At 47.1% G+C, this 20,795-nt stretch overlaps 1 protein-coding gene across 1 annotated transcript in view; it reads right to left on the bottom strand.

Annotated features, from left to right (window-relative positions):
* TDRD7 (tudor domain containing 7) overlaps positions 1-19,330 on the bottom strand; it is a 43,603-nt gene extending 24,273 nt beyond the window's left edge. Inside the window, 6 exon segments of the mRNA XM_030968536.1 lie at positions 2,208-2,425; positions 3,575-3,660; positions 8,675-8,891; positions 9,980-10,121; positions 17,289-17,509; positions 18,842-19,330. Coding sequence (XP_030824396.1) covers positions 2,208-2,425; positions 3,575-3,660; positions 8,675-8,891; positions 9,980-10,121; positions 17,289-17,495 — 870 coding nt within the window. The 5' untranslated portion in view covers positions 17,496-17,509; positions 18,842-19,330.
* Positions 19,331-20,795: the final 1,465 nt, after the last annotated feature.

Raw genomic sequence — 20,795 nt, 5'->3', positions numbered from 1 at the left:
GTATTTTTGCATTTAGCTGTGCAAAGTATGTTGCTACAAGTAAGATGCTCAACCAAGCCGACCTAAAGAGGAGAGGTAACAGACAAATGGAGACAAACTCAGCCTCAATACCTCGCGCCTGAACGGTGAACACTGAAAACAGATCATCAACCTGCAACTTACACTGATATTTGGAGACTTGAACTCAGTAGAGAAGAAAAATATCCATTACCCGTAGTTGTAAAAACATGGAAATTACCATCTCCTAGATAAAATTCCTACCTTTCCAACAGAAGTTTTGGAGATGCAAAATTATTCAGAAGTGATACCCTCCAAAGCACAGATTAAAAGCTTGCAGACACTGAAAGTGTACTAGGTTTGTCATCTGCTGGTTTGTAACTATGCTACACTGATCAGAATGAGTACAAAAGGAATATGTTCTTCTTTAAGAAGATAATAAAAGGAAATACCAAGCATGTTTTTGAGCCTGGCAGACACTACCCGTGTAAGAAACCAACATGACAGAAATAATTCAGGTATCAGATCTTTACTTTCACTGGAGAGTACAGTCTTTCTTCTGCATTTCAAAGGTTCTACAAACCTGTACACCTGCAGACAATATGTTTAAACCACGAACTGATTATACTTAAGAGATGTACTATAGCTTTCATATAAGAAGTCCCAATTCAAACTTCTCCATGCCTGAGCCACAATTACAATTTTGTAAGTCAGTAAACTGAGACGGGCTTTAGAAGCTCATTAACAGTTCTCTACAATAAGACAGATTGTGCCAAGATAACTTGATAGTTCTGACTGCTGTTGTACCGTGCCCATTGTATTACAATGTTTCCATGGATTTAATCAGTGCTTATTTATGCTTAAATGACTTTATTTGCATGCTAGAAAGAAAGAGATAGACCCAACAGATAGCAAGCAAATGGATAATGAACACAGAACAAAGATCCTGGATGAACAGGACTGACTGGAACATTAGCTACAAAAAAACCTAAAATTTGCTGCATGAATTAAGCCATTCAATAACAGCTTGCTCTGTAGATAACACAGGAACCAATCATCAACCATCAAAACAAAGTGCTGCTGACTGCATACATTTCTAGTGTTTGTAGTAAGGTGTTACAAACATATTTTAAACATCTGTGAGAATACCATACATGCACACAAATGGTGTTATTCCTGAAAAGCAGTTATTCAACTCAGTTATTTTCTTTTAATTTTTTTTTTGCATTTAATGCTTTTACAAAAGAAAAGACTCAGTAGGACATACAAAAAATGTACTTCAAGAAGACAAATAATTCTTATTACTTCAATACTCTTCTGTGCCACAGTATGACAGATACCAAGGTAATAAAATGTCTTCACTGACTGGCCATTTAACATTGGCCTGTTAAAGTAAAGCTAAATAAAGCCTTGATGCAAAGTTGCATGACACCATAAATGACACATGAATGCAGAAGAGACAGAAGTACAGCAGTTGAAGCCCCTCCACCCTGTGGTGATGGCAACTCGTGTCAGACCTCTACGTGGATACTCAGCCAGACATCAGCTCCTAATAAGAGACGCAATGACACCTGTAGTAATCAAGTGGTAACAGGCATCAGAAGGAGGGCAGAAAGGGGCTTGGCTTTAATCTCTCCCTCCAGCATTACCACTCTTCAATTTCATCTATTATTTTATCATAAACCTAACATAAACAGCAAAATTCCTTGGCTTAAAATGCGAGAAAGACCTCTGGAAAAGTCTATAGAAAGATAAATACAGGTAGACCTCAGACTGTTCACAAAGGATGTTGGTAGCTTGTAGCTTTAAGAGGAGGTAAACCCACCAACAAGGAAAAGCATAAAACACAATTGGGGAAAAAAACCAAACCAAGAACAACAAACATGGCATGGACATCACCTGTCATCAGCTATTTGAGTTATCAGTACTGGGGTCAGTTAAAGGTGGCAAGGCAGCAACCTCAAGCACTTGATCCAGAACACCATGGAGGCTGATCTTCCTTGTTCAATTATAAATCCAGCCAACTGTGATTTTCTGGGTTTTCAAAGGGCATTGTTTACAATTTGGGAGTGGAGTGGTGGGGATGGGGGGGTTTTCTGTCACTGCTACAGGGCATGAAGGGAAATGCAGGTACACATAACATTTGGCAGATGAACACTTGGAAGTCTATAGGATGCAGGCATCTTCTGTAAAAATGGCTCAATACTTACTGTGCACACATGAGGCCAGTTCTCAAGCTGATAGAGCACTTCTGTGCTCAGGTCCTCCCAGTACATTTCCCGATATATCTGAGGCATCTTTGACAGTCTGACACCACTGCTGTACTTGCTCAGCAGCTCCTTAATGCGACTTTGAAGTTCATGGACATCAGCAGCAGAAGAGCCAGGGGCAACAGTATGTGCCTCTGCAGTGGATGTATTCGAGCTATCTGTTAAAAAAAAAAAATACAGCCTTGAAGTAAACACAGCCCTACAAACAGAAAGACAGATCATTGCCTCCATACTTAAAAACTAAACATGGGATCTGCCAGCATAGCACCACCTCTGAAACATGGCTCTCCTGCCCAGCATGGCTGGTTCAGTCACTTCCTATGGCAAAGAACAATGGAAATCTCAGACATTAAGTAACTACGTAAAATGAGTTTTCAATTACTGTAGTTATTTTCATAAGATGTTGCTACGTGTTACTTCTGAAGGGATTCTGGAAGAGAATACAGAATTGCCAGCCCCACCGCAGGTAAGAAACTGCACTAAGATAGTATCCCAAGAGGGGCAGAGGATAATTTCTTTATGAGTACAAACGCCAGAAAGATACTGCATGACAACCAAGAATGTTCTTCTATATTCAGATGGGTGTACAAATCAGACCAATGATTTGCCTTTCATTCCAAGATATGTCCTGAGGAAAAGTCTCCACCCAGTAGGTAGCTTTTCTGTGCTACTGCATCCAAGGAAGCCCTCCAGTGGAGCAAGAAAAGTGACAACTGCTCAACTGCTCTGGGCAGTTTCATAAATTGTGTGTAGGCACTAGGCACTCATTATTCCAGGGGAAGTTCTCACCACTAGCTTACCTGCTGCCTCATCTCTACTCCTCCCTTTGGTGAGCTCTATTTGCTACCAGACCTGAAGCTTCACAAATCAAGCTGACAAGTCTCAAAGAAAGCAACCACAATTTTGCAAGCCCATCAGCTGCACAACTGTTGAGCCATGCAGGCAGGAGAGTATTTGCTGGACAGATACATTATTAATGCTGCTTACTCCTGAAAGCCAGGATTTCATCCTTATACCAGATTCCTACCCCACTGGTGAAGTTAAGCCTACCCTCCCGTTTCCAAACTCCTCACACTGGTTTTGTGATTGGCTTTGACACTTACTGCCCAATGTTTTTCCTAGAAGACTAAGAGGCAGACAAGCAAATGCACATTTCCTCAGCACAATGAAATAAGAGTGAAAAGGTTCACTCACAGAACTTGATTCCTCATCCAAGCCCATCTGCATTCAAAACAACTAATACGATTGATTTTTTTAAGGTGACACCCTCTCTGAGGAGTCAACAAATAATTTCTCAATGGGCATACCATTTGACTCTGTGGAAGAGCTTCTGGACAGGTGAACTTGCAACTCCTTTTGAAACCGTGGTGGGACAGTCAGCCTCTTCTCAGATCTAAAATTGGAAAGAAAATTGCTTAGAATCACTCTTCTTTCTCTAAATTACATTCCATTTGCTTCTAAGACTTATACATAAAATAAAATGCATTCCACACATTCCATACACTCCTAGAAGGCCTCCTGCACAAGATGAGTACTCACAATGTATTTGTCAGGAAGACAACCTGATCAGCAGTAACAGGACAGATCAACAGGTAGTTTACTCATTTTTCTCATTATTGTGAGAAACAAAACACAGTAAAAAGACATCAGCAAAGGGAAAGCATCTAGGAACATAGGCATTCAGGGTCTTTTTGTGGATGCTGTTGGTTACATTGTTGAAGAGATTCTCCTCTGAAGATCTCTCCCACTGAAAGCACACAAATGTTGTGCTTGCAGGTGTTCTTCAGAGGAAGAATACAGACTTTACTTGGGAATACAGACACTAAAATGAGCTCCTGACACTGAAGAGGGCACAGCACTGTGTAGCTCACAAAGACCTGGAAAAAAATCAGCTGTGGAATAATTACATACGCTGCAAGCAAAAGGGAACAAGAGTTGGAGAAGGGAAATCAAAGACTAGGCAACATCTCCACCATAACACAGCAGGTTGCTCTGAACCAGGCATCTCCTGACCAGAGCAGACCCTGCACATGCACTGAGCAGGCTTTGCAGAAGATCTCTGCCCAGGGCCAGTTCTGCAATTCAGAGACAACAGTGGAGCAAGCCATAAACCTCACCAGCTGCAGAAACACCAAGGGTGATTTCCACAGCTTCATCTGGACTCTGAGAAGGTAGGACAGTAATTCAAGAATGATGCTGTGGCTAGTTGCAACAGGAAGTCAAGACCAAGAAGCCCTATGTGTCATCACAATTGACTTTTAATCAGAGCATATCCATGAATCAGAAAGAGACCTCCCACATTCATGTCTCTTCTGAGAATCATGTTAAAAGATTTAACATTAATTTGTCTCCCCTGCTTTCATGCTGTCCCTGTTAGATGCAACCATTGTTCCTCCATCAGCTATGGGATATCACTTGCACCAAAGACCATACTTCTGTTCTGAGTCATGTCCCACAGCACTAGCTATGAGGACAGGCACTGCCCAGCTCAGCAATTTACACAACAGGAATCATGCCCAGAAGTGCTGGCAGCAGCAGATCAACTACAAGCATATTTACAAAACTCATAAAGTACAAAAGCAAAGCCACCCACACAAAATCAAAACTTCCACTCACACCTGACACTTGCTGGGCGTCTGAAAAGCCTCTTACAACACTCATCTGCACTACAGAAAAACCCTCTACGTTCTGGGCACACCCCAGATGCCCACACGAAGTAGCAGCAGTCTCTTCTTAGAAGGTGGCTGTGGCTGCCCATGCAGATGCTACAAGAAATTCAGGATCCCACCTCTTTGTACATGTACCTACCAGTACAGACAACTCTAAGCTGAACAAATACTCAAGCTAAAAAAGTCCTCTTAATGGAAGCAGACTCAAAAGAGACTACCATCTTTGCTAGGCAGAAAGCAAAACAATCCTGTGAAATAGCCCCATGGGTAGTGGAGACTGTCCTGCTACCCCTGCCTGCCAACAGGAATCCATAGCTATGTTCTTCTAGTCCTCTGTGCCATACACACTTGTATCACCTTAAGCCCCATGTCAGGTGACACAAGTGATGTGACAGCAGGGTACGCCAGCCAGAACTGCAGGCAAATTCCAGTGAGGAAGAGGGCAGATGTTCCCTGCTTAAGCCATGCCATGTGAACACCCTGGAAAGGAATCTGGAACAGAGCACGGATGATTCCCCTCTGATACATGTAAAAGCTAATTGGATTTGGGATCCTCTCAGTATTAACAGACTTTATGTAGGGTCCTCCTATGCTTTCTGTTGTGGTTCAACAGTTTCACACAACGAAACTGTCATGCAGCTTTCCAAGCTGACACGGGCTTTGAGTGCAGCCATCACCAGTTTTGAGTGCTGCAATCAGACAAGTATCGTGTCATGTGCTGCTTGCTCACACAGATCATGATGGTTCTATGTCTCCACAGTGAGATGGGATACAGCCAGACAGTGCCAGGGCCAACATGCTTCCCTACAGTTTGCACATATGGACAACTCAGCTGCTTGCAAGGCCTCGTGCAGTTCCTCAGCTGCCAGAAGCCTGCTCCCAGCAAGAGGCCTCCCAGCCACCACAGCAGCCTGGCCCTTCACAACTGCCTGACCAGCCATGCAGCACTGCCAAGTCCCCATGCGTAGCTCCAGCTGGGCACGTCTCACTGCCACACATCCCTGCCTCACAACAAAGGGGAGCAATGTCCTTCCCTGCCAATTGCCTTACCTTGGTGAGGCCCATGCCACCCCAATCTGCTCTCTGGTGCTTGGACAGTGCTATCTAAGCAGCAAGGCCAAGTAGTGGCCAGCAGCAAATGGCTCCTGCTGCTTCAAACAAGGGTGTCACCAAGCACCCAAACCTGTTTTCATCCATGCCGCTGCCTTCCATTCTCAAGGATCTCTGCAGTTAGCCTTACCAGCAAGGTCTCTCCCTGCTTCTCAGGGTCCGCAGCAACATAGTCAGGATAACCTCAGAGACTGCTGCTCTAAAGACAAGCCTCAGACCCTGCACCAGCCTCTACAAGAAAACATTGGACAACTACCTTCAGTGCTCCTCTGTCGTCATGTGAGTGTGACAGAACTGGGAAGACAAACAACCTGCTCCCTTTCCACCAAATGCTACACAGGGGCAAGCCCCTAAAGCTGTGGTCATAAAAATCTCTGAAAAAAATATCACAAAGCACTACAGAGGTGGGACATAGGCCTTGGTAGTCACAAAAACCCACCATTTCCAGCCTCATTGAGGAGCTTCACTACATGACACTGGGTGGAGCACCAATACCTGTCAACATCCGAAGTCTGTAACTGGCAGACATTGTGTCAAGGCAAGGAACACACATCTGCCATAGCAGTACAGATGTTCAACAGAAAAGAACAGAGATCCCTATGTGCAACCATAAGAGCATGGGTATCCTTTCCTACCATGTGGGTACATGGAGGGGCAGGGTGGGTAACAGAAAGTCAAAAACTGCACACAGATAACAGCTCACTCCAAACTGGGAAGTGGGGCAAAGACAGTCTGTCACCCTCAGGACTTGTCTCAGCCAACCTGAGCTGTGAAGGCTCAGTCACTCTCATAGGCAAGTGCTGACACCCCTGCTGGAATAGTGTCCTCAAGCTCATGCCAGATAACTATGAGGCTGCTGTCAGCCCAGGATTTTTGGGGATGCTGTTCAAAACTCCACTCACTGCACACTGTTTTTTGAAGTCAGGACCTCCTGGCTCAAAGAAACTTTCCCTCCTGCAATTCCCAAAGTACAAGCAACTACAACAGTTTAGAAGGTACAAAATGTCCCCAGCAGCAAGGACACATGGATCTTGCCAGCCCCGCTTCAAACTGGCCAAGTTGAAACAAATTAACAAATTAATCCAGTCACATACAACCCTGTATTCACATGGAATATGAATCGCATCTCCCTGAACTCTCCCTTCACTATGTACCCAAGCTAACAGGATAGCATTTGGACTCTTTACAAAAGCACAAGATGTCTCCTCCTCCAAAAACAGATGGGACAAAGCAGACTTTGCTTGTAGCTTCTCCTACAGTGCAGGGCAGAAAGAGACAACAGAAAGAAAGGCAGAACACTTACCTAAAAGGAGTTCAGGAGAGACTGCCAGAGACCAACAAAGATAACACAAGATGTAGCAGACTACATTAGGAATACCCAGAAGAGGGGTGACATCCACCTAATTTTATTTCACACATTACAAATCTTTAAATGTTATAAAATACATCCTGTATTTTCCTTACAGGAACTAATATGGAGAAAACTCTTAAGTGCGCTTTTTGCTCTGCCTGAGGCAAAGTGCCTCTGCCTTTTAGAGAAGTGCCACTTAAAAATATGCAACTCATCTGCACACACAGAAAAGGGAAGGCCCAAGCTGCTTCTACACTTTTCTGAGTCACAGCAGGATAGCTTGGTCCTTCTCTCCTCTGCACAACAGACCCCGGATGGCACATGGAACTCATGCAGGTGGGTGAGGCAGGACATGCCTGCTTTCTCTGGATCTTCCAGAAAGAGCAGGCACCGCAGCAGGATTAAGCTGTTGTGCTGCTCTGGGCCACTCCACAGCTATGCCACCGTGCAAGTGGCACGCCACTGCATTTCCATTCAATGCCACGCTGACTTCCAACCCAGCCCGGGCCGGAGCCCTCCCCCTGCAGAGGATTACTGCCACAATCACAGCTCCGGAGGACTTAGCACAGCCACAATGGGCAACAGCAAACACTTTCTCACCACCGTCAGCTGACGGCCCAGGGCAGCTGAAAACAACACAGAAATAAATGATGGGGCAGCAGCTGACTAAGCCCCTGGGATTAGAGAGGCTCAAATGGGGCTGAAAAGCAGCATGTACCGCTAGCCCAGCAGAACTGCAGCTCCAGCCCTCAGCTCAGCTCACCCAAACACGGTCAGCTGGCTCCTGGCTCCCAGCACAACACTGACGCTGCAACACAGAGTCAGGCAAGAGGGAAAGAACAGCCACCTGCACAACCATCACCCTCAACACACACATCACCTGCCCCTGCACACAAATCTACTTCTCCTGCTTTCTGTCACATCGGCCACAACAGCTCCCTCCTAGGCCCAGGCAACAGCTCCACACTCCCTTGCTGTGACACCTTTGGCCACATTTCTCCAAAACACAGGAACAGGCCAAGAGCACAGGCTAGCTATGGCAGCACCCAAAAAGGCAAAACATCATCTGTCTCCTTCCTGGGTACCATCCCAAATTCAGACTTCATTTGCTGCAAGGGCAGGGGCCTGGATTCCCACTGGATCCCAAGGACATTGCTTGCATGGCAGCATCCAAGGGTCCATCACACTTCATTTTCCACTTGGGCACATGCACACACACACACGCACACACGCACGCACACACACACACACACACACACACACACACACACACTGACCTGTTTACCACAGTGACATGCCTCTGCATGGGGATTTCTTTAGGTGGTCCACTCCCAGCAGCTGAAGGTAAGGCAGATCGGGCACTCTCCACCACAGGTTTCACACCTCCACATGCCACTTCTCTGCCTCGGGGCAGGCGAGGAACAGGCCTCTTAGAGCTGCCTTCTTCTGGCATGTTCAAAGACCGGGGCTGCCGCAAAGTTCCTTTGGGCTTTCCTAAAGAGTTTGCAGATGCAGCCATGAGTAGCATTCTTCTCCACCCAGTCTACCTCCACCTCCCCGGGCATCTCCTGCACTGCCACCCGAAGGGTTTCTTCTCTACTCTGGTTTGTGGGCACCTGCACTCCCACCACACAGCAGAGGCGACCAGGTTACACCCACAGAGGAACACACCAGCATTCAGGCCACACTGGGATAAACAAGCTCTTGGTCACTTTGCTGTTTATATGCTGGATGTGCCACATCAATTTTGGAGGTTTCAAACACTTCCAAGGAGATTGATGTGCAAGAAAGTGAATCAACCTGCCTTTATAATCCCTGTCATTTAACTGTGATATGAGCCACTAGTTCAGCTTCCCAACTGGCATCCCTGTGGAAAAGCAAGAAACAGCAAACATTTCATTACAGACAACAGGGGAGCACACACAAACTAGGAGACCCACTGTTGTTCCAAGCTGCCAACCTGCAAGCAAATGGGTCCTGCCTGGGCTTAATCCTGACTCAATTCCACAGACAGTCACAACAGCACAGCAGTGAGGAAAACCTGGCCCATACTTTAGGAAAACACTGCTACAGAAGCTTATGCAAAAGGTAAGAGGTAAAAAGAGCCGAAAATGGGCATCAGAACTTTTGTGGCACTGGCATCAGTAACAAGAGCTGCTGAAACAGCCACAGCTACAGGGACTCCTTCTCACTGTGAGGGAATGGTTCAATCCTCCCACTCCACAACAGGCCGAGGCCAGCCCTAAAGAACATGCAGGCTCATTGTCACATTTCTTGCCCTGCATCGCAGCTGTGTTTCTCACAGAAGCATGAGCACATGAAAGTGAAGCCAAGCATCCTACAAGGACTTTGTTTTCCAAGATCATTCACGTCTTGCATACACACCTGAAAAGGGCTTTCTCTCTGATCATGGCCTTAAGATATAAGCATCGTTGTCAAGAACACTCATCCTCCCAAGAACTCTCCACTTGGACCCTGTAACTCGTGTCCATAGGTGACACACCCTCACAGCCAAGACTTTTGTGCAGCAGCTGCACAGCTCTTTCATAAAGGCAGGCCCTCTAGAGCTGCCTATGGCTTACCTGATAAACTGACTGGGGACGTATTCTTCAGCCTCATCTGACAGTTCACCTGCCGGACTGTTTTCTTCTTGGAACTCCTCTGTCGGGCCACCAGTTGAGCAACTCGTACAGTTTCATGGCAACTAACAGCATGGCAAATTACCTTGTTGGAGCAGGAAGGAGACAGGGGAAAAAGCAGTCAATGAGACCCATGCTCATCCACAGCCCTCAGAATCATCTGAATCCCTTTCCAAGCCTGTAACTGTTGAATCATGCAGGCCAGCAGGCAGTTCAGGAAAGGCTTCAGCAGCAAACACGGATCTTGGAGATCTCACTCTCCTTTCGTGAAACCCCAGAAGAAATCTCCATGAACCTCAGAAATCAGCAAACTAGACAGCCAGAGCCTCTCCATCACCTTTCCACATTAGGTTGGGCCTCTCTGAGAAACAGCCTGGTTTCTAACTCCCATCCCACAGGCCCACAATCTTGCTTTATAACTCTGGGAAGCCATGGGGCTGCAGCCTGACATTGCTCCTTCTGCCAAGGCTCACCAGAGGCTCTGGCAGCACGCTGACCCTGCGGAGCAGGGTTGCATTTGCCCCACTTACAGAAGAAACTGCACAACTATCCTGGCTGCACCATTCACAGGCACTGGGCTGGCCCCCAACAACAGCCCAGCCTTGAACAAGCCCATAGGTATCTCCCTGCACAACTTCATGGCCTCTTGCCTCAACATCCAATCACCACAGGTCATCCCGTGGATGGATATAGCAACTTTGCCTTGGCAAGACACCAAACCATGTGCCTAGCATGCACTTTGCCTGAAAAGAAGATGAAAGCCCAAACTTCTGGGCCATTCAACTGCTGCAAAGGCAGCTGGGTGAGTACTCATCCAGGACTCCATAAGACACAGGCAGTTATCCCAAAAGCACTAAATTAAAATGCAAGTTCAGGGTCTCAGTAATGTTCTGTGGTGGTGGCAGAGGTTGTAAAAGGGCCCCTTTCTCAACAGTGTCATGGGGCCAGCACTGCTACCTTGCTAGCCATAGCCCCCAAGGAACATCCGAGATGACCATTTTGCACAGGAGCAGCACAAGAGAAACTCAGGGATTTCACCTGCATCTCTGAAATTTACCAAACAGCAGCTCCAAAAAGGATCTTTTCTCACAATTAAGACAAGGCAATCAAAGCAGAAAAACAACAAAAGCAAGAGATCGTTAAACAGCAACAGCTTGTTCCAGGGATCTCTCTTCTTGTTCTAGGGTGACCCACACAGCCCAGGAAAACAAGGGCAATGGATGATGACACTAGAAGCCAGGCAACCCCTCCAGCGGCGCTCTCCAGCTCATCCTTCCCCCTCCTCTGCTGCACACCCAGCACCTTTGCTGGGCTGGCTCAACACAGAGCCACTGCCGGGAGGGCCTCTCCTTCTCAGGGAGAGATCTCCTACCCCAGGAACTCCTACTTACAGATCAGACAGTGTACCTGCTGCACAGTCAGCACTGATAAAAACAGCAATCCAGCAGTATCACCACTGTAGTGATTAAATGCCAGGAATCCCAGAAAAATTAAGGCTGGAAAACATTGCTACAGTCCATGTCATACAGCATCTTTGCTTAAAGCAGCATCAATTAGACCTAGTCAGGTGGTGGAATATCTTCAAGAACAAAGAACTCTCAACCACTCTGGAAAACTTCTATTGTTTAGCCAGCCTTACTGTAAAAAAGGTGGGCTGTTTAATGTTTACATGGGACTGCTTTTATTTCACTCTGCTATCGTTGTTTCTTGTCTGCTCACTGAATACCAATGAGAACTGGAGATGGAGTCTGGCTCCATGTTTTTTTTACTCCCTTTAACAGACATAAGGATAAGATTTCCCTGACCTTTCTCTTTCCCAGCACAAACAATCCCTGCTGTCTGAGCCCTGCATCAGAGACGTTATGTTCCAGCCCCTTCATAATCTTCACAATCATTCCATGAACTTCCTTCAGTGTGGCTGTGCCAGTCTTGTTCTGGGAAGCTTAGAAAAGGATGTGGTTTCACTGCTGCTGAGCAGAGGGGAATTAGCACCCCCCATCAGAGTGCTGGCAACTCTTCTTAATGAATCCAAGCATGCTGTTGGTCTCCCTTGCTACAAATGGCACCCTGCCCACTGTGAACTCTGAACCCACCAGAACTCCAGGGCATTTCTCTGCCAAGCTACTTTTCCGTTGGTCAGCTCCAAAACGATACAGGAATAGGGGGTTTTTCTTCCCCAGGTGCAGGACTTGGCATTTCTTGAAATCCCTCTGAACAACAAGCACCTTCATCTGTTCTATCAGTCTCTCCTGTCATCTACAGACTTGCTGAGGATGATCTCTGTCCCATCACCTAGGTCATTCATGAACACATTAGACAGCAGTTCTTGAGCATCTATTTCCAGGGCACATTACTTTTAAGTGGTCTCCCAATGGGTTTTGTGCCACTGTTACAGAAGAGGATATTACAAGCCCTACCAAAATTCAGTTAAACCACATCCAATAGTCTCCACTCAACCAATCATCTCAATTTGGAAGGGTATTTATTTGGTAACATATGATTTTCACTTTGTAAATCCATACTGACTTGCCTTTTTGTCTTTCAAGTGGCTGGAACAGCTTTCCAGGATTAGACGCTCAACAACTTTCCAACAGTTCAATTTCAGCCTGATCTTCCCATCCCACCCTTCCCGCTGAAAGGTGGTGCTTTCTTTCAATCCTCAAGAGCCTCCCACAAATTACCATGACCTTTCCAAGGTAGCTGACACCTGTGAGTGCACTGCAATAAGCTCATAGACTTATGCACATTCAGTTTTTCCAAATGCCACCTATCTTAATCCTCCCCCAACAAGATTAGGACTTCCTTGCCCTACACTTTCCTCTGCCTACTTCCATAGTATCTCTATACCCCTTCCAGCTCACCCAATTCTGCTTCTACCTCCTGTGTGCATGCTTGTAATGGTAGATTTAAGTTCGGCACTCCTTCTTCAATCATGTGTACCTTCTCCAACCTTGCTTAAGAGAGAGCCTTTGTCATACAGTAGCCTGTACCTGAGTCATAACCCATTTTTGTGAAAGGTGAACCTGAAATCCTTCACTCTTCATCCTTTCACAGATGTGTGCAACGATCTGCGCTCAACAGTTTGAGCATGGACTTCATAAGGCTTTAGTGAAGTGAAACACAGCAAAAGGCTGAAGGTCTCCATTGCCTGTACCTTCTTTCTTCTTTTCTGTTGTCCCTGTATCCCTGTCCTTGTTTCCTCCCATTGCCTGTACACTTAAGCAGCTATTTTAAGGACTTTTTTTGGAAGCACTTGCTCAGAACTGGCAGTGCTCTGGGAGCCGTTCTCAAGGGGACAGCACTTTGTCTTGGTCTTCAAATAATGAATAGTAAACACAGTCTTGCTTACGTCCATGTAGGCTTGTTTAGGCAGCATCTGTATAATCCTTCCAGGCTCCTTCTCCCTGCTCCCACCTCATGCATGCTTGCATTTATGGTTCAGTTCTGTCAGTGCTCCTGCCACCTTTGCTTTTTCCCACAACTACTGGAATGTACCATTCTTGAAACTAGAGAAGACAATTCTTGTAAGCTCACTATCTCTCCTGGATCATTCTCTTCAGGACTGTATTCCACGAGTCTTCTAAGCAGATTCCTGAACAGGCCAACATCTGCTCTCCCAAAGTCCTGCATTGTTGATTCTACTTTTTGCTTGGTTTCCCTCCTTTCAGGGTCACAGACACCATCTAGCCACACACAGGGCTCTTCCCAGCCTTTACATCTGCAATCGTTCTCTGTTTTCAAGGACTGTATCCAGCAGAGCACCTTTCTTCATTGATTCATTGCATGTGTCAGGATGCTGGGAGCAGCAGACACCAGAAACATCCTGGATTGTTCACACTTGGATGTCTTGTCCCTAAAGCAGGTATGGCAGTGGCCCAAATTCCCCAGTGAGTTGTTGTTAAAAGAAGGCATCACCTGCTTTGTCTGCCATTTCTTCCCACTTAAGATATTTGTAACAGATAGCCACCACGTTGCCATACACTGGTCTGTCCACTACTCATAAGCTCTTCCTGTCTCATCATCTGCCCCAAGACAGAGCCCCTGGCATCCCCACTGCTCCCAAACTGGTCAGGTCTCACAGGAACTCCTCCTGTCCACCACTGCAGCCCATAACTCCTCAGCAGCCAGTGTCAACCCACAGAAGCATGCTGGTTGTGTGACCTGTTGCAACAACTCTCTGTGACCTTAAATGAGATCACAGCCCTTAACAACACAAAGATCTCCAGTTTCTTCTGGTTGTAGCCCAAGCTGTGAACAGTCATGTACTGGCTCTTCAGAGAGGTGCCCACTTGTGCCCACTTCCAGAAAACAGTATGAGAGCTTTCCTCAAACTCCTAGCTAACAGGAATGGATGCATGAGATGGATCACTTGACCTTTGTTGATTACTTTGATTGATCACTTGACCAAAGTCTCAATATAAAAGGATTTTTGTCTCTATACAGTTTTATCAGAGTTTTATAAATGAACGTTTTCACATCTCTGGTACATTTCACGATTTTCCTGTCACTAATGTTCTAAATATTTTTTTTCATTTCCTTCCCTTGTTTCACAGGGATAAAGTTTAACAAAATGCTTTGAATTAAAATGAATTCAGATGTAAAAAGGGATGGGGTAGATGAGCAGAGCAAAGCAGTCTTCAAATTTCTCCTTTTGAAGAGGCTTAATTATTCAAGCAGAAGTCAAAGTTTTCTTAGACAAAAGTGCAACAACACACTTCTCATAAATTAATATGAGGTAAAGCAAAGTAGGGTTCCTTGAAATGATGCAACCACCTGTTGCAGGTGCAAGTACTTCAATGAGTCCCCTTGCAGTGCTTTCTGTATGCTGAACTTAATTCTTATCTTCTGTGGAAACTGGAGGGCACAGCTACTGCATAAAGAAAAAGTCATCAGATTTAACCTTTCTCACATTCAAGACAGCTAAATTAGTGCTCAGTATCAAGAGGAACAAAGCACAATTTATATCATTGCCCTCCCAAGATAATGTCTGTTCAGCCTCAGTTACCTAGCTAATATTCACCTCCCACAAACACTTAAGGCAGCACTTAACATGTGGCACTTTGAGATCAATTTGTATTATTTACTGCCTACTTTATACTATTCCTTTTTGAATACATTTCTTGGACAACTAAGTCTTGGACAGTTGACCTAGCAGTAAGGAAAGTCCTTTTAAGACTATTTAGACTGCAGCCATGATCACTAGGTGCTACCAGACCCCTGGATGTGCATGCCTTTGCTGTCCTGCCCCACTGTCCGTAAGGGGATTAAAGGAAGAAGCAAGGGTCTTGACAGACATTTTGGAGGTCAGGGTACTCCAGAGCCATGAAGAGAGACTGGCTGACTGCATGCTCTTGTAGTGGCCTTGTGTCGACTCTGAGCTACGGTATCAGCCTATAATGGAGCTCAAGTATTCTGGAGAGAGGTGAACAAAGAGAACAGGCTTATAATGACATATAGCCTGTAACAAGAAAGCACATGAGAGCAGTCTCAGGCAGCTTAGCAGCCCATATCAGCTCATAGCCATGCTTGCCACCCTCTGCTTAATGTCTGCTATGTCCACACTGTGGACACTGGCAACAGGAGTGGCATCAAACAGCAACATGGGCTCAGTCTTTGCACCTTTCCTACCTCCCAGGTATTCAACAAGGTACTTCCTCTCAGCTGTTTCAGCCATGCAGAGCACAGTTGGCACTTCTGAACCACAGTGAGTCCTCCTCAAGTACCTCAAGACCCCTGACTTTCTTCTTTTTCACATCTTAAAGCTGCATTTCACTCTCTTGTAACAGCTGCCGCAAAGAATTCACTGCCCCTAGTGCTATCCAAGAGTTCACAAGGCTCTCAGCACACATCGCATTAGTGGATAAACAAGGCTCTCAAGGGAATGGCAGGATACCAGATTACACCCTGCAAGGCCCTAGTTAGAAACAGATGGCTATCTGCCAGAACCACCACGAAGAAGCATTTAATTGCAGGATCACAAATGTTCCCAGACCTGAGGTACCTGCAATCCTGTTACTAACGTAGCTGCAGCTGAGGCAGGCTTTGGAGAAAAAGAATCCCAAACTTGCTTGTCCGCTGTAAAAGGACAAATTCTAATGTAAAAATACAGAAAGGGAACCTGTGCTTTAAAACAGCCACATTTCCAGGTATTAGGACAAAACTCAGGATACCTCTCACTGTATTCTCATCAGACAGCTAATGAGGGAGAACTAGTTCTGAGTTCACAGATGCTGTCCCAATCCAGCTAAGCAAACAAGGAATCTCAGCCTTAAGTCCTGTCTCTTCAGACCTGCTATGACAGCCACACACTGTGCCAAACATCCACTAGCTTTTTGCTCTGCCTCAGGCTATAAAGACTTCAGGAACCCAGAACCATACTCCAACGAGGGAGAGGCTTCAAGCTTGCCACACAGATCATCTGCAAGTCACACAGCTACACCAGCTAGCAAGAGAACACATTCTGACTTCAAACCAGAAGTCCAGACTATTGGGCAAGGAGGTTTGCGGTCCTGGCAAGCTGCTTCCAAGGTGGCAGCCACCAGAAGACAGAGGCTAGTGCAGCAAGAGCAAGGAATAAGGGACAACTCTTCTACCACACCAATCCTCTGCTAAGATCTGCTTCTCCTTGATCTGTGTGATGACCCTTTATCCCTTGCATGCTTGCCAAACTGAGCCACTTGCAAATGTTGCAGCAAGGCACCTCACTTACATGAGCTCTTTGTCACCTCAGCACATTTTTGCAGTCCTGTTGCACTGCAATGCATAACAAACAAGAATCCTAAGCCCAAAGCAAGCACTGTCAGGCTTATAAGCAACAGCACCTAAGAGTTTTACTGTAGGGAAAAAAATTATGCTAAACCCCACTGAGAAGAGATGATTAACACACACAAGTTAACCTTCTTTAAGGTCCCAGGACAAGCCACTAGTATCTCCTCTACAGTCAGAAATGCTGAGAAAGGGGCCAGATCTCCACAGTCACACAAGTGATCTTTCCACACCGAATTCACATTTCTAGGAAGAAGCCCTGCAACTTTACACCTTCCGAATACACAACCTTGGGTCTGGAATGCAGATGCAGGAAAATGAGGAGCACTCAGTATCTTACGTCACAGCTTCCACCTCTCCCAGAATTAGTGCACCATATGCATGCTACAGAAATCCACAGCACAAAAGGAGGCAAAACTATGAACCAGGAACATTATGCAAACACAAAAGCCATTTCTGAACCATAATTCTCAATTGTGATTCTTACCTCTCCCATTTTGTTCTCTTCCATTCTGACCACTCCTGGGATACTCTCCAAGTAGCCTTCCAGTGTGTCATGTCCTAGGTGCCTGAAGGGAATTAACTCATTGGTCAGGGATCTGTATTCATTCTGAAGTTCTGACAAACGTACACCATTTTTAAAGGCATGAAGAACAGCTCGCAGGGCTTTTGCAACAAGTTCTGGCTCCTGCATCTTCACCTACAACTCTGTCTCCAAAAGAAAAAAAGAAGAGAAAAAAAAAAAGCATTTTTACATACACAGGCTAAAATCACTGGGTTTTACTATTCAAGCTCCCTCCCCCAAAAACCAGAATGCAGCAACTCAGTGGCTCATCTCTGGAGACTGTGATACTTCTGGGTAGGCCTGTAGGGCCATGGTAGTGCAAGCCAAGCATAATGTGGTATGGAACACACGGGGCATGACAGTGTCAAAAAGTGCTGACAAAGGAGCACAGCAGCCATCATGCACAGGCTGGCTCTGCCAGACAATCACGAGAGGCCACATGCACAGAAGAGGGGTGGGTGCTGCTAAGCAACTGACCCACCACAGACAAGTACTGGATACTGTACCTGGGACAGGGCAATTCTGGATGTGTGTACAACTGGGGAAAGAGAGGCACCATGGAAAGTGGCCTGGGGGTCCTGCCAATGGGAAGCTGAACACGAGTCAGCAGTGCCCTGGAATCCAGGAGGGCCACTCATGTCCTGCGATGCATCAGGCACAGCATCACAGCCAGGCAAGGAAGAGGATTATCCCACTCTGCTCTGCACTGAGGTAGCCTCACTTTGAGTGCTGGGGGCAGTTTTGGGTACCAGAGTATAAGAAAGACATTGAGTTGTCAAGAGCGTCCAAAGGGGGGCAACAAACATGGTGAAGGGCCGTGAGGGGAACCCATATGAGGTTGAAGTCACTTGGTCTGTCCAGTCTAGAGAAGAGAAGACTGAGGAGAGACCACATTGCAGTCTACAACTTCCTTATGAGGGTAAGAGGAGCAGCAGACATTTACACTCCTGTGACCAGTGACAGGGCCAAACGGCCTTCTGTGACACCACTTTGGCCATTCCCCCTGTGGGAATTTCCAAAGTGGTGTCACAGAAGGTTTGGGCTGGATATCACGAGAAGGTTCTTCATCCAGAGGGTGACTGAACACAAGAAGAGGCTCCCCACAGAAGTGGTTACAGCACCAGGTCTGACAAAGTCCAAGTGATGCTTGGACAATGGTCCAAGGCACATGGTGTGATTCGTTTAGTTTCCTGTGCAGGGCAAGGAATTGGATTTCGATGATCCTGTGGGTCATTTTATCCAATTCAGGATATTCTGTGATTTGATGACACCTTACTACCTGCAGGGCTAAAACTTCCACTGAGAGAGGGCACAACCACCACCCCCTGTCACAGCACCCCACACCCTGCAGTGCGGGGTGTCCCTCTAGAGAGACCGGAGCTGGTCTGTGTGCCCCCAAGCCAGCACCTTCACTAATGCCCACATCTCCACACCACCATGGAAACAGCATGCATCTGGGGCATGCAATGTCTTACCCACAAGTGCACAATGCCTCGACTCCACAGACTCTTCAGAGAGAAAACACAACTTAAGTCCCCAGGCACGTGATCCTCTGACACAGGGATTTTGTTCTGGCCTTCTCTTTTTTCAGCCTGTGTTGCTCATGTCTGGTAGGGCCATGGCATGCCCAGACCCTGCCCCAGGGATATGCACTGCATGACCATCCCACTGTACTCTGCCCAGGCATGGAGCCTTCCCAGCCTGGATCGAGGGACAGACCTCGATCCATGTTCCGGGGACATGTCACGGTGCTTGCTGAGGCCTGCCTGGCAGCCACCTCACACAGCTCCAGAGCCCTCGGGCACGTCCCAGTGCTCTGTGACACCTCCTGGCTGCTCCCCAAACAGCTCAGTGCTTTTTCTACAGCCACGCAAAGCCAAAGGCCTGAACCTGTCTTTTATCCTTGTGCAATGCATTTCATCCACATCTACAGATTCATTCCATCAGCTCTCAAGAAAGACTGCTTTACCTACCTCAGGCTTATGATTTTACCATTACAAATGTCTCCTTCATATACCTCTAGAAACGTCTATAATTAGCGTATCTAAGTATGAATCTACGGGTTCATTCCTTCATACAGACAACTCTAACTGTCTACATACCTATGCATGACCTGCATATAAATATTTTGACATCTGAGTACTTCCTGGTACAAGGAAGCAGGAGCTGCAACACTGGACAAAATGGCATCTCCCTCCCACAAAATGGTGGCAGAAACCTTCCAGCCAGGGCTCTGGCCCAGAAAGTCTGGGCAGTGCGGGAGGCGCTTTCAAGGCCAGAGCCAGCACTACCTAAAGCCCTCCCAGCCCCCCAGCTCACAGGCCTGCACACACTTGGGGCTTCTCCAGGAACACCCAGCTACGCCCTTGGGCCCTTGGGGCGCAAGTAGGCACAAGTGCTGCAGGGCAGGCTCTGCGCTCCCAGCTGGGCCTCCTCCTCCCAGGCGCTCGCTCACCGCAGGGACACTCCTGCCACGGGAACCTCCCTGCCACGGCCAGACCCAAAGCCACACCAAAGCCACGGAGCTCTCGCACAACCCAGCAACAGCCCTGCTCTCCAAGTGTGTGCCGCACACAGGCTCCAGTCCAACACTGAGCACAGCACACTGGTGCACCCCAAACGCCTCGTCCTCACCCCCCAGCAGCTCATGTGCAACGTGAGCACAGCCAGTGCTGCGGGACAAGGCCACCTCACTCTCCTCAAGACCCTAAGGACCTCACTCTCCTCAAGACCCTCCAGCTCTAGGCACAGCACCAAAGTGCCCCTCCTCCAGCACACCAAGGCCAGCGACTGCTGCCCACCTACCTGCACAAGGCTCTCTCACACCTGCAGCGCTGCCACCAGGGGCCCCGCCAAAGGCTGGTCTGCACTGCTCTCCCCAAAGAGACCCTCTCCCATCACTGCTTCCCTTCTTGGGGAACTCACCAACTGGGCAACAACACACCAACTCCAAAGGAAGAGAAATGCCAACCTCAGCACATTTCAGATGCCACCACACACACTTCAGGCTCTCTCTTCCGGCACCCAACCTCACAACACGACGGTCCAGCTCCGGGGCCACACAAGGAGGCACAGCATCAAGTCCGCTTCTGCACCCTTCCTTGAACAGTTTCACTTTATGCACACGTAGCAATTCACTAACCCAACCGTACCTCTTGCTCTGTACGCTTATACTCACACACAGGTACACCCATGTCCCTGCACCCAGACAGACAGCACGGCCAGTACACCTCTTCACACACACATGGCTCCTGAGCCCTGCCATTTCTGCCCTTGCTGCTCCAGCAGGTTTTACCGACCAATCCTGCAACAATCCCTCAGCAGCAGCTGCCCTCACACCTGCCCTCTGCTAAACACAGGCACTGCCCAGGAGGAGCAGCACACACTGAACCTGCACATCTCCACACAGCAGTGGGCAAATCTACACTG

The sequence above is a fragment of the Camarhynchus parvulus genome, chromosome Z (assembly GCF_901933205.1).
Source record: "Camarhynchus parvulus chromosome Z, STF_HiC, whole genome shotgun sequence".
In the NCBI taxonomy this organism is placed as follows: Eukaryota; Metazoa; Chordata; class Aves; order Passeriformes; family Thraupidae; genus Camarhynchus; species Camarhynchus parvulus.
Note: the sequence above shows the minus strand (reverse complement) of the source record. Positions and strands in the feature narration are given on the sequence as shown.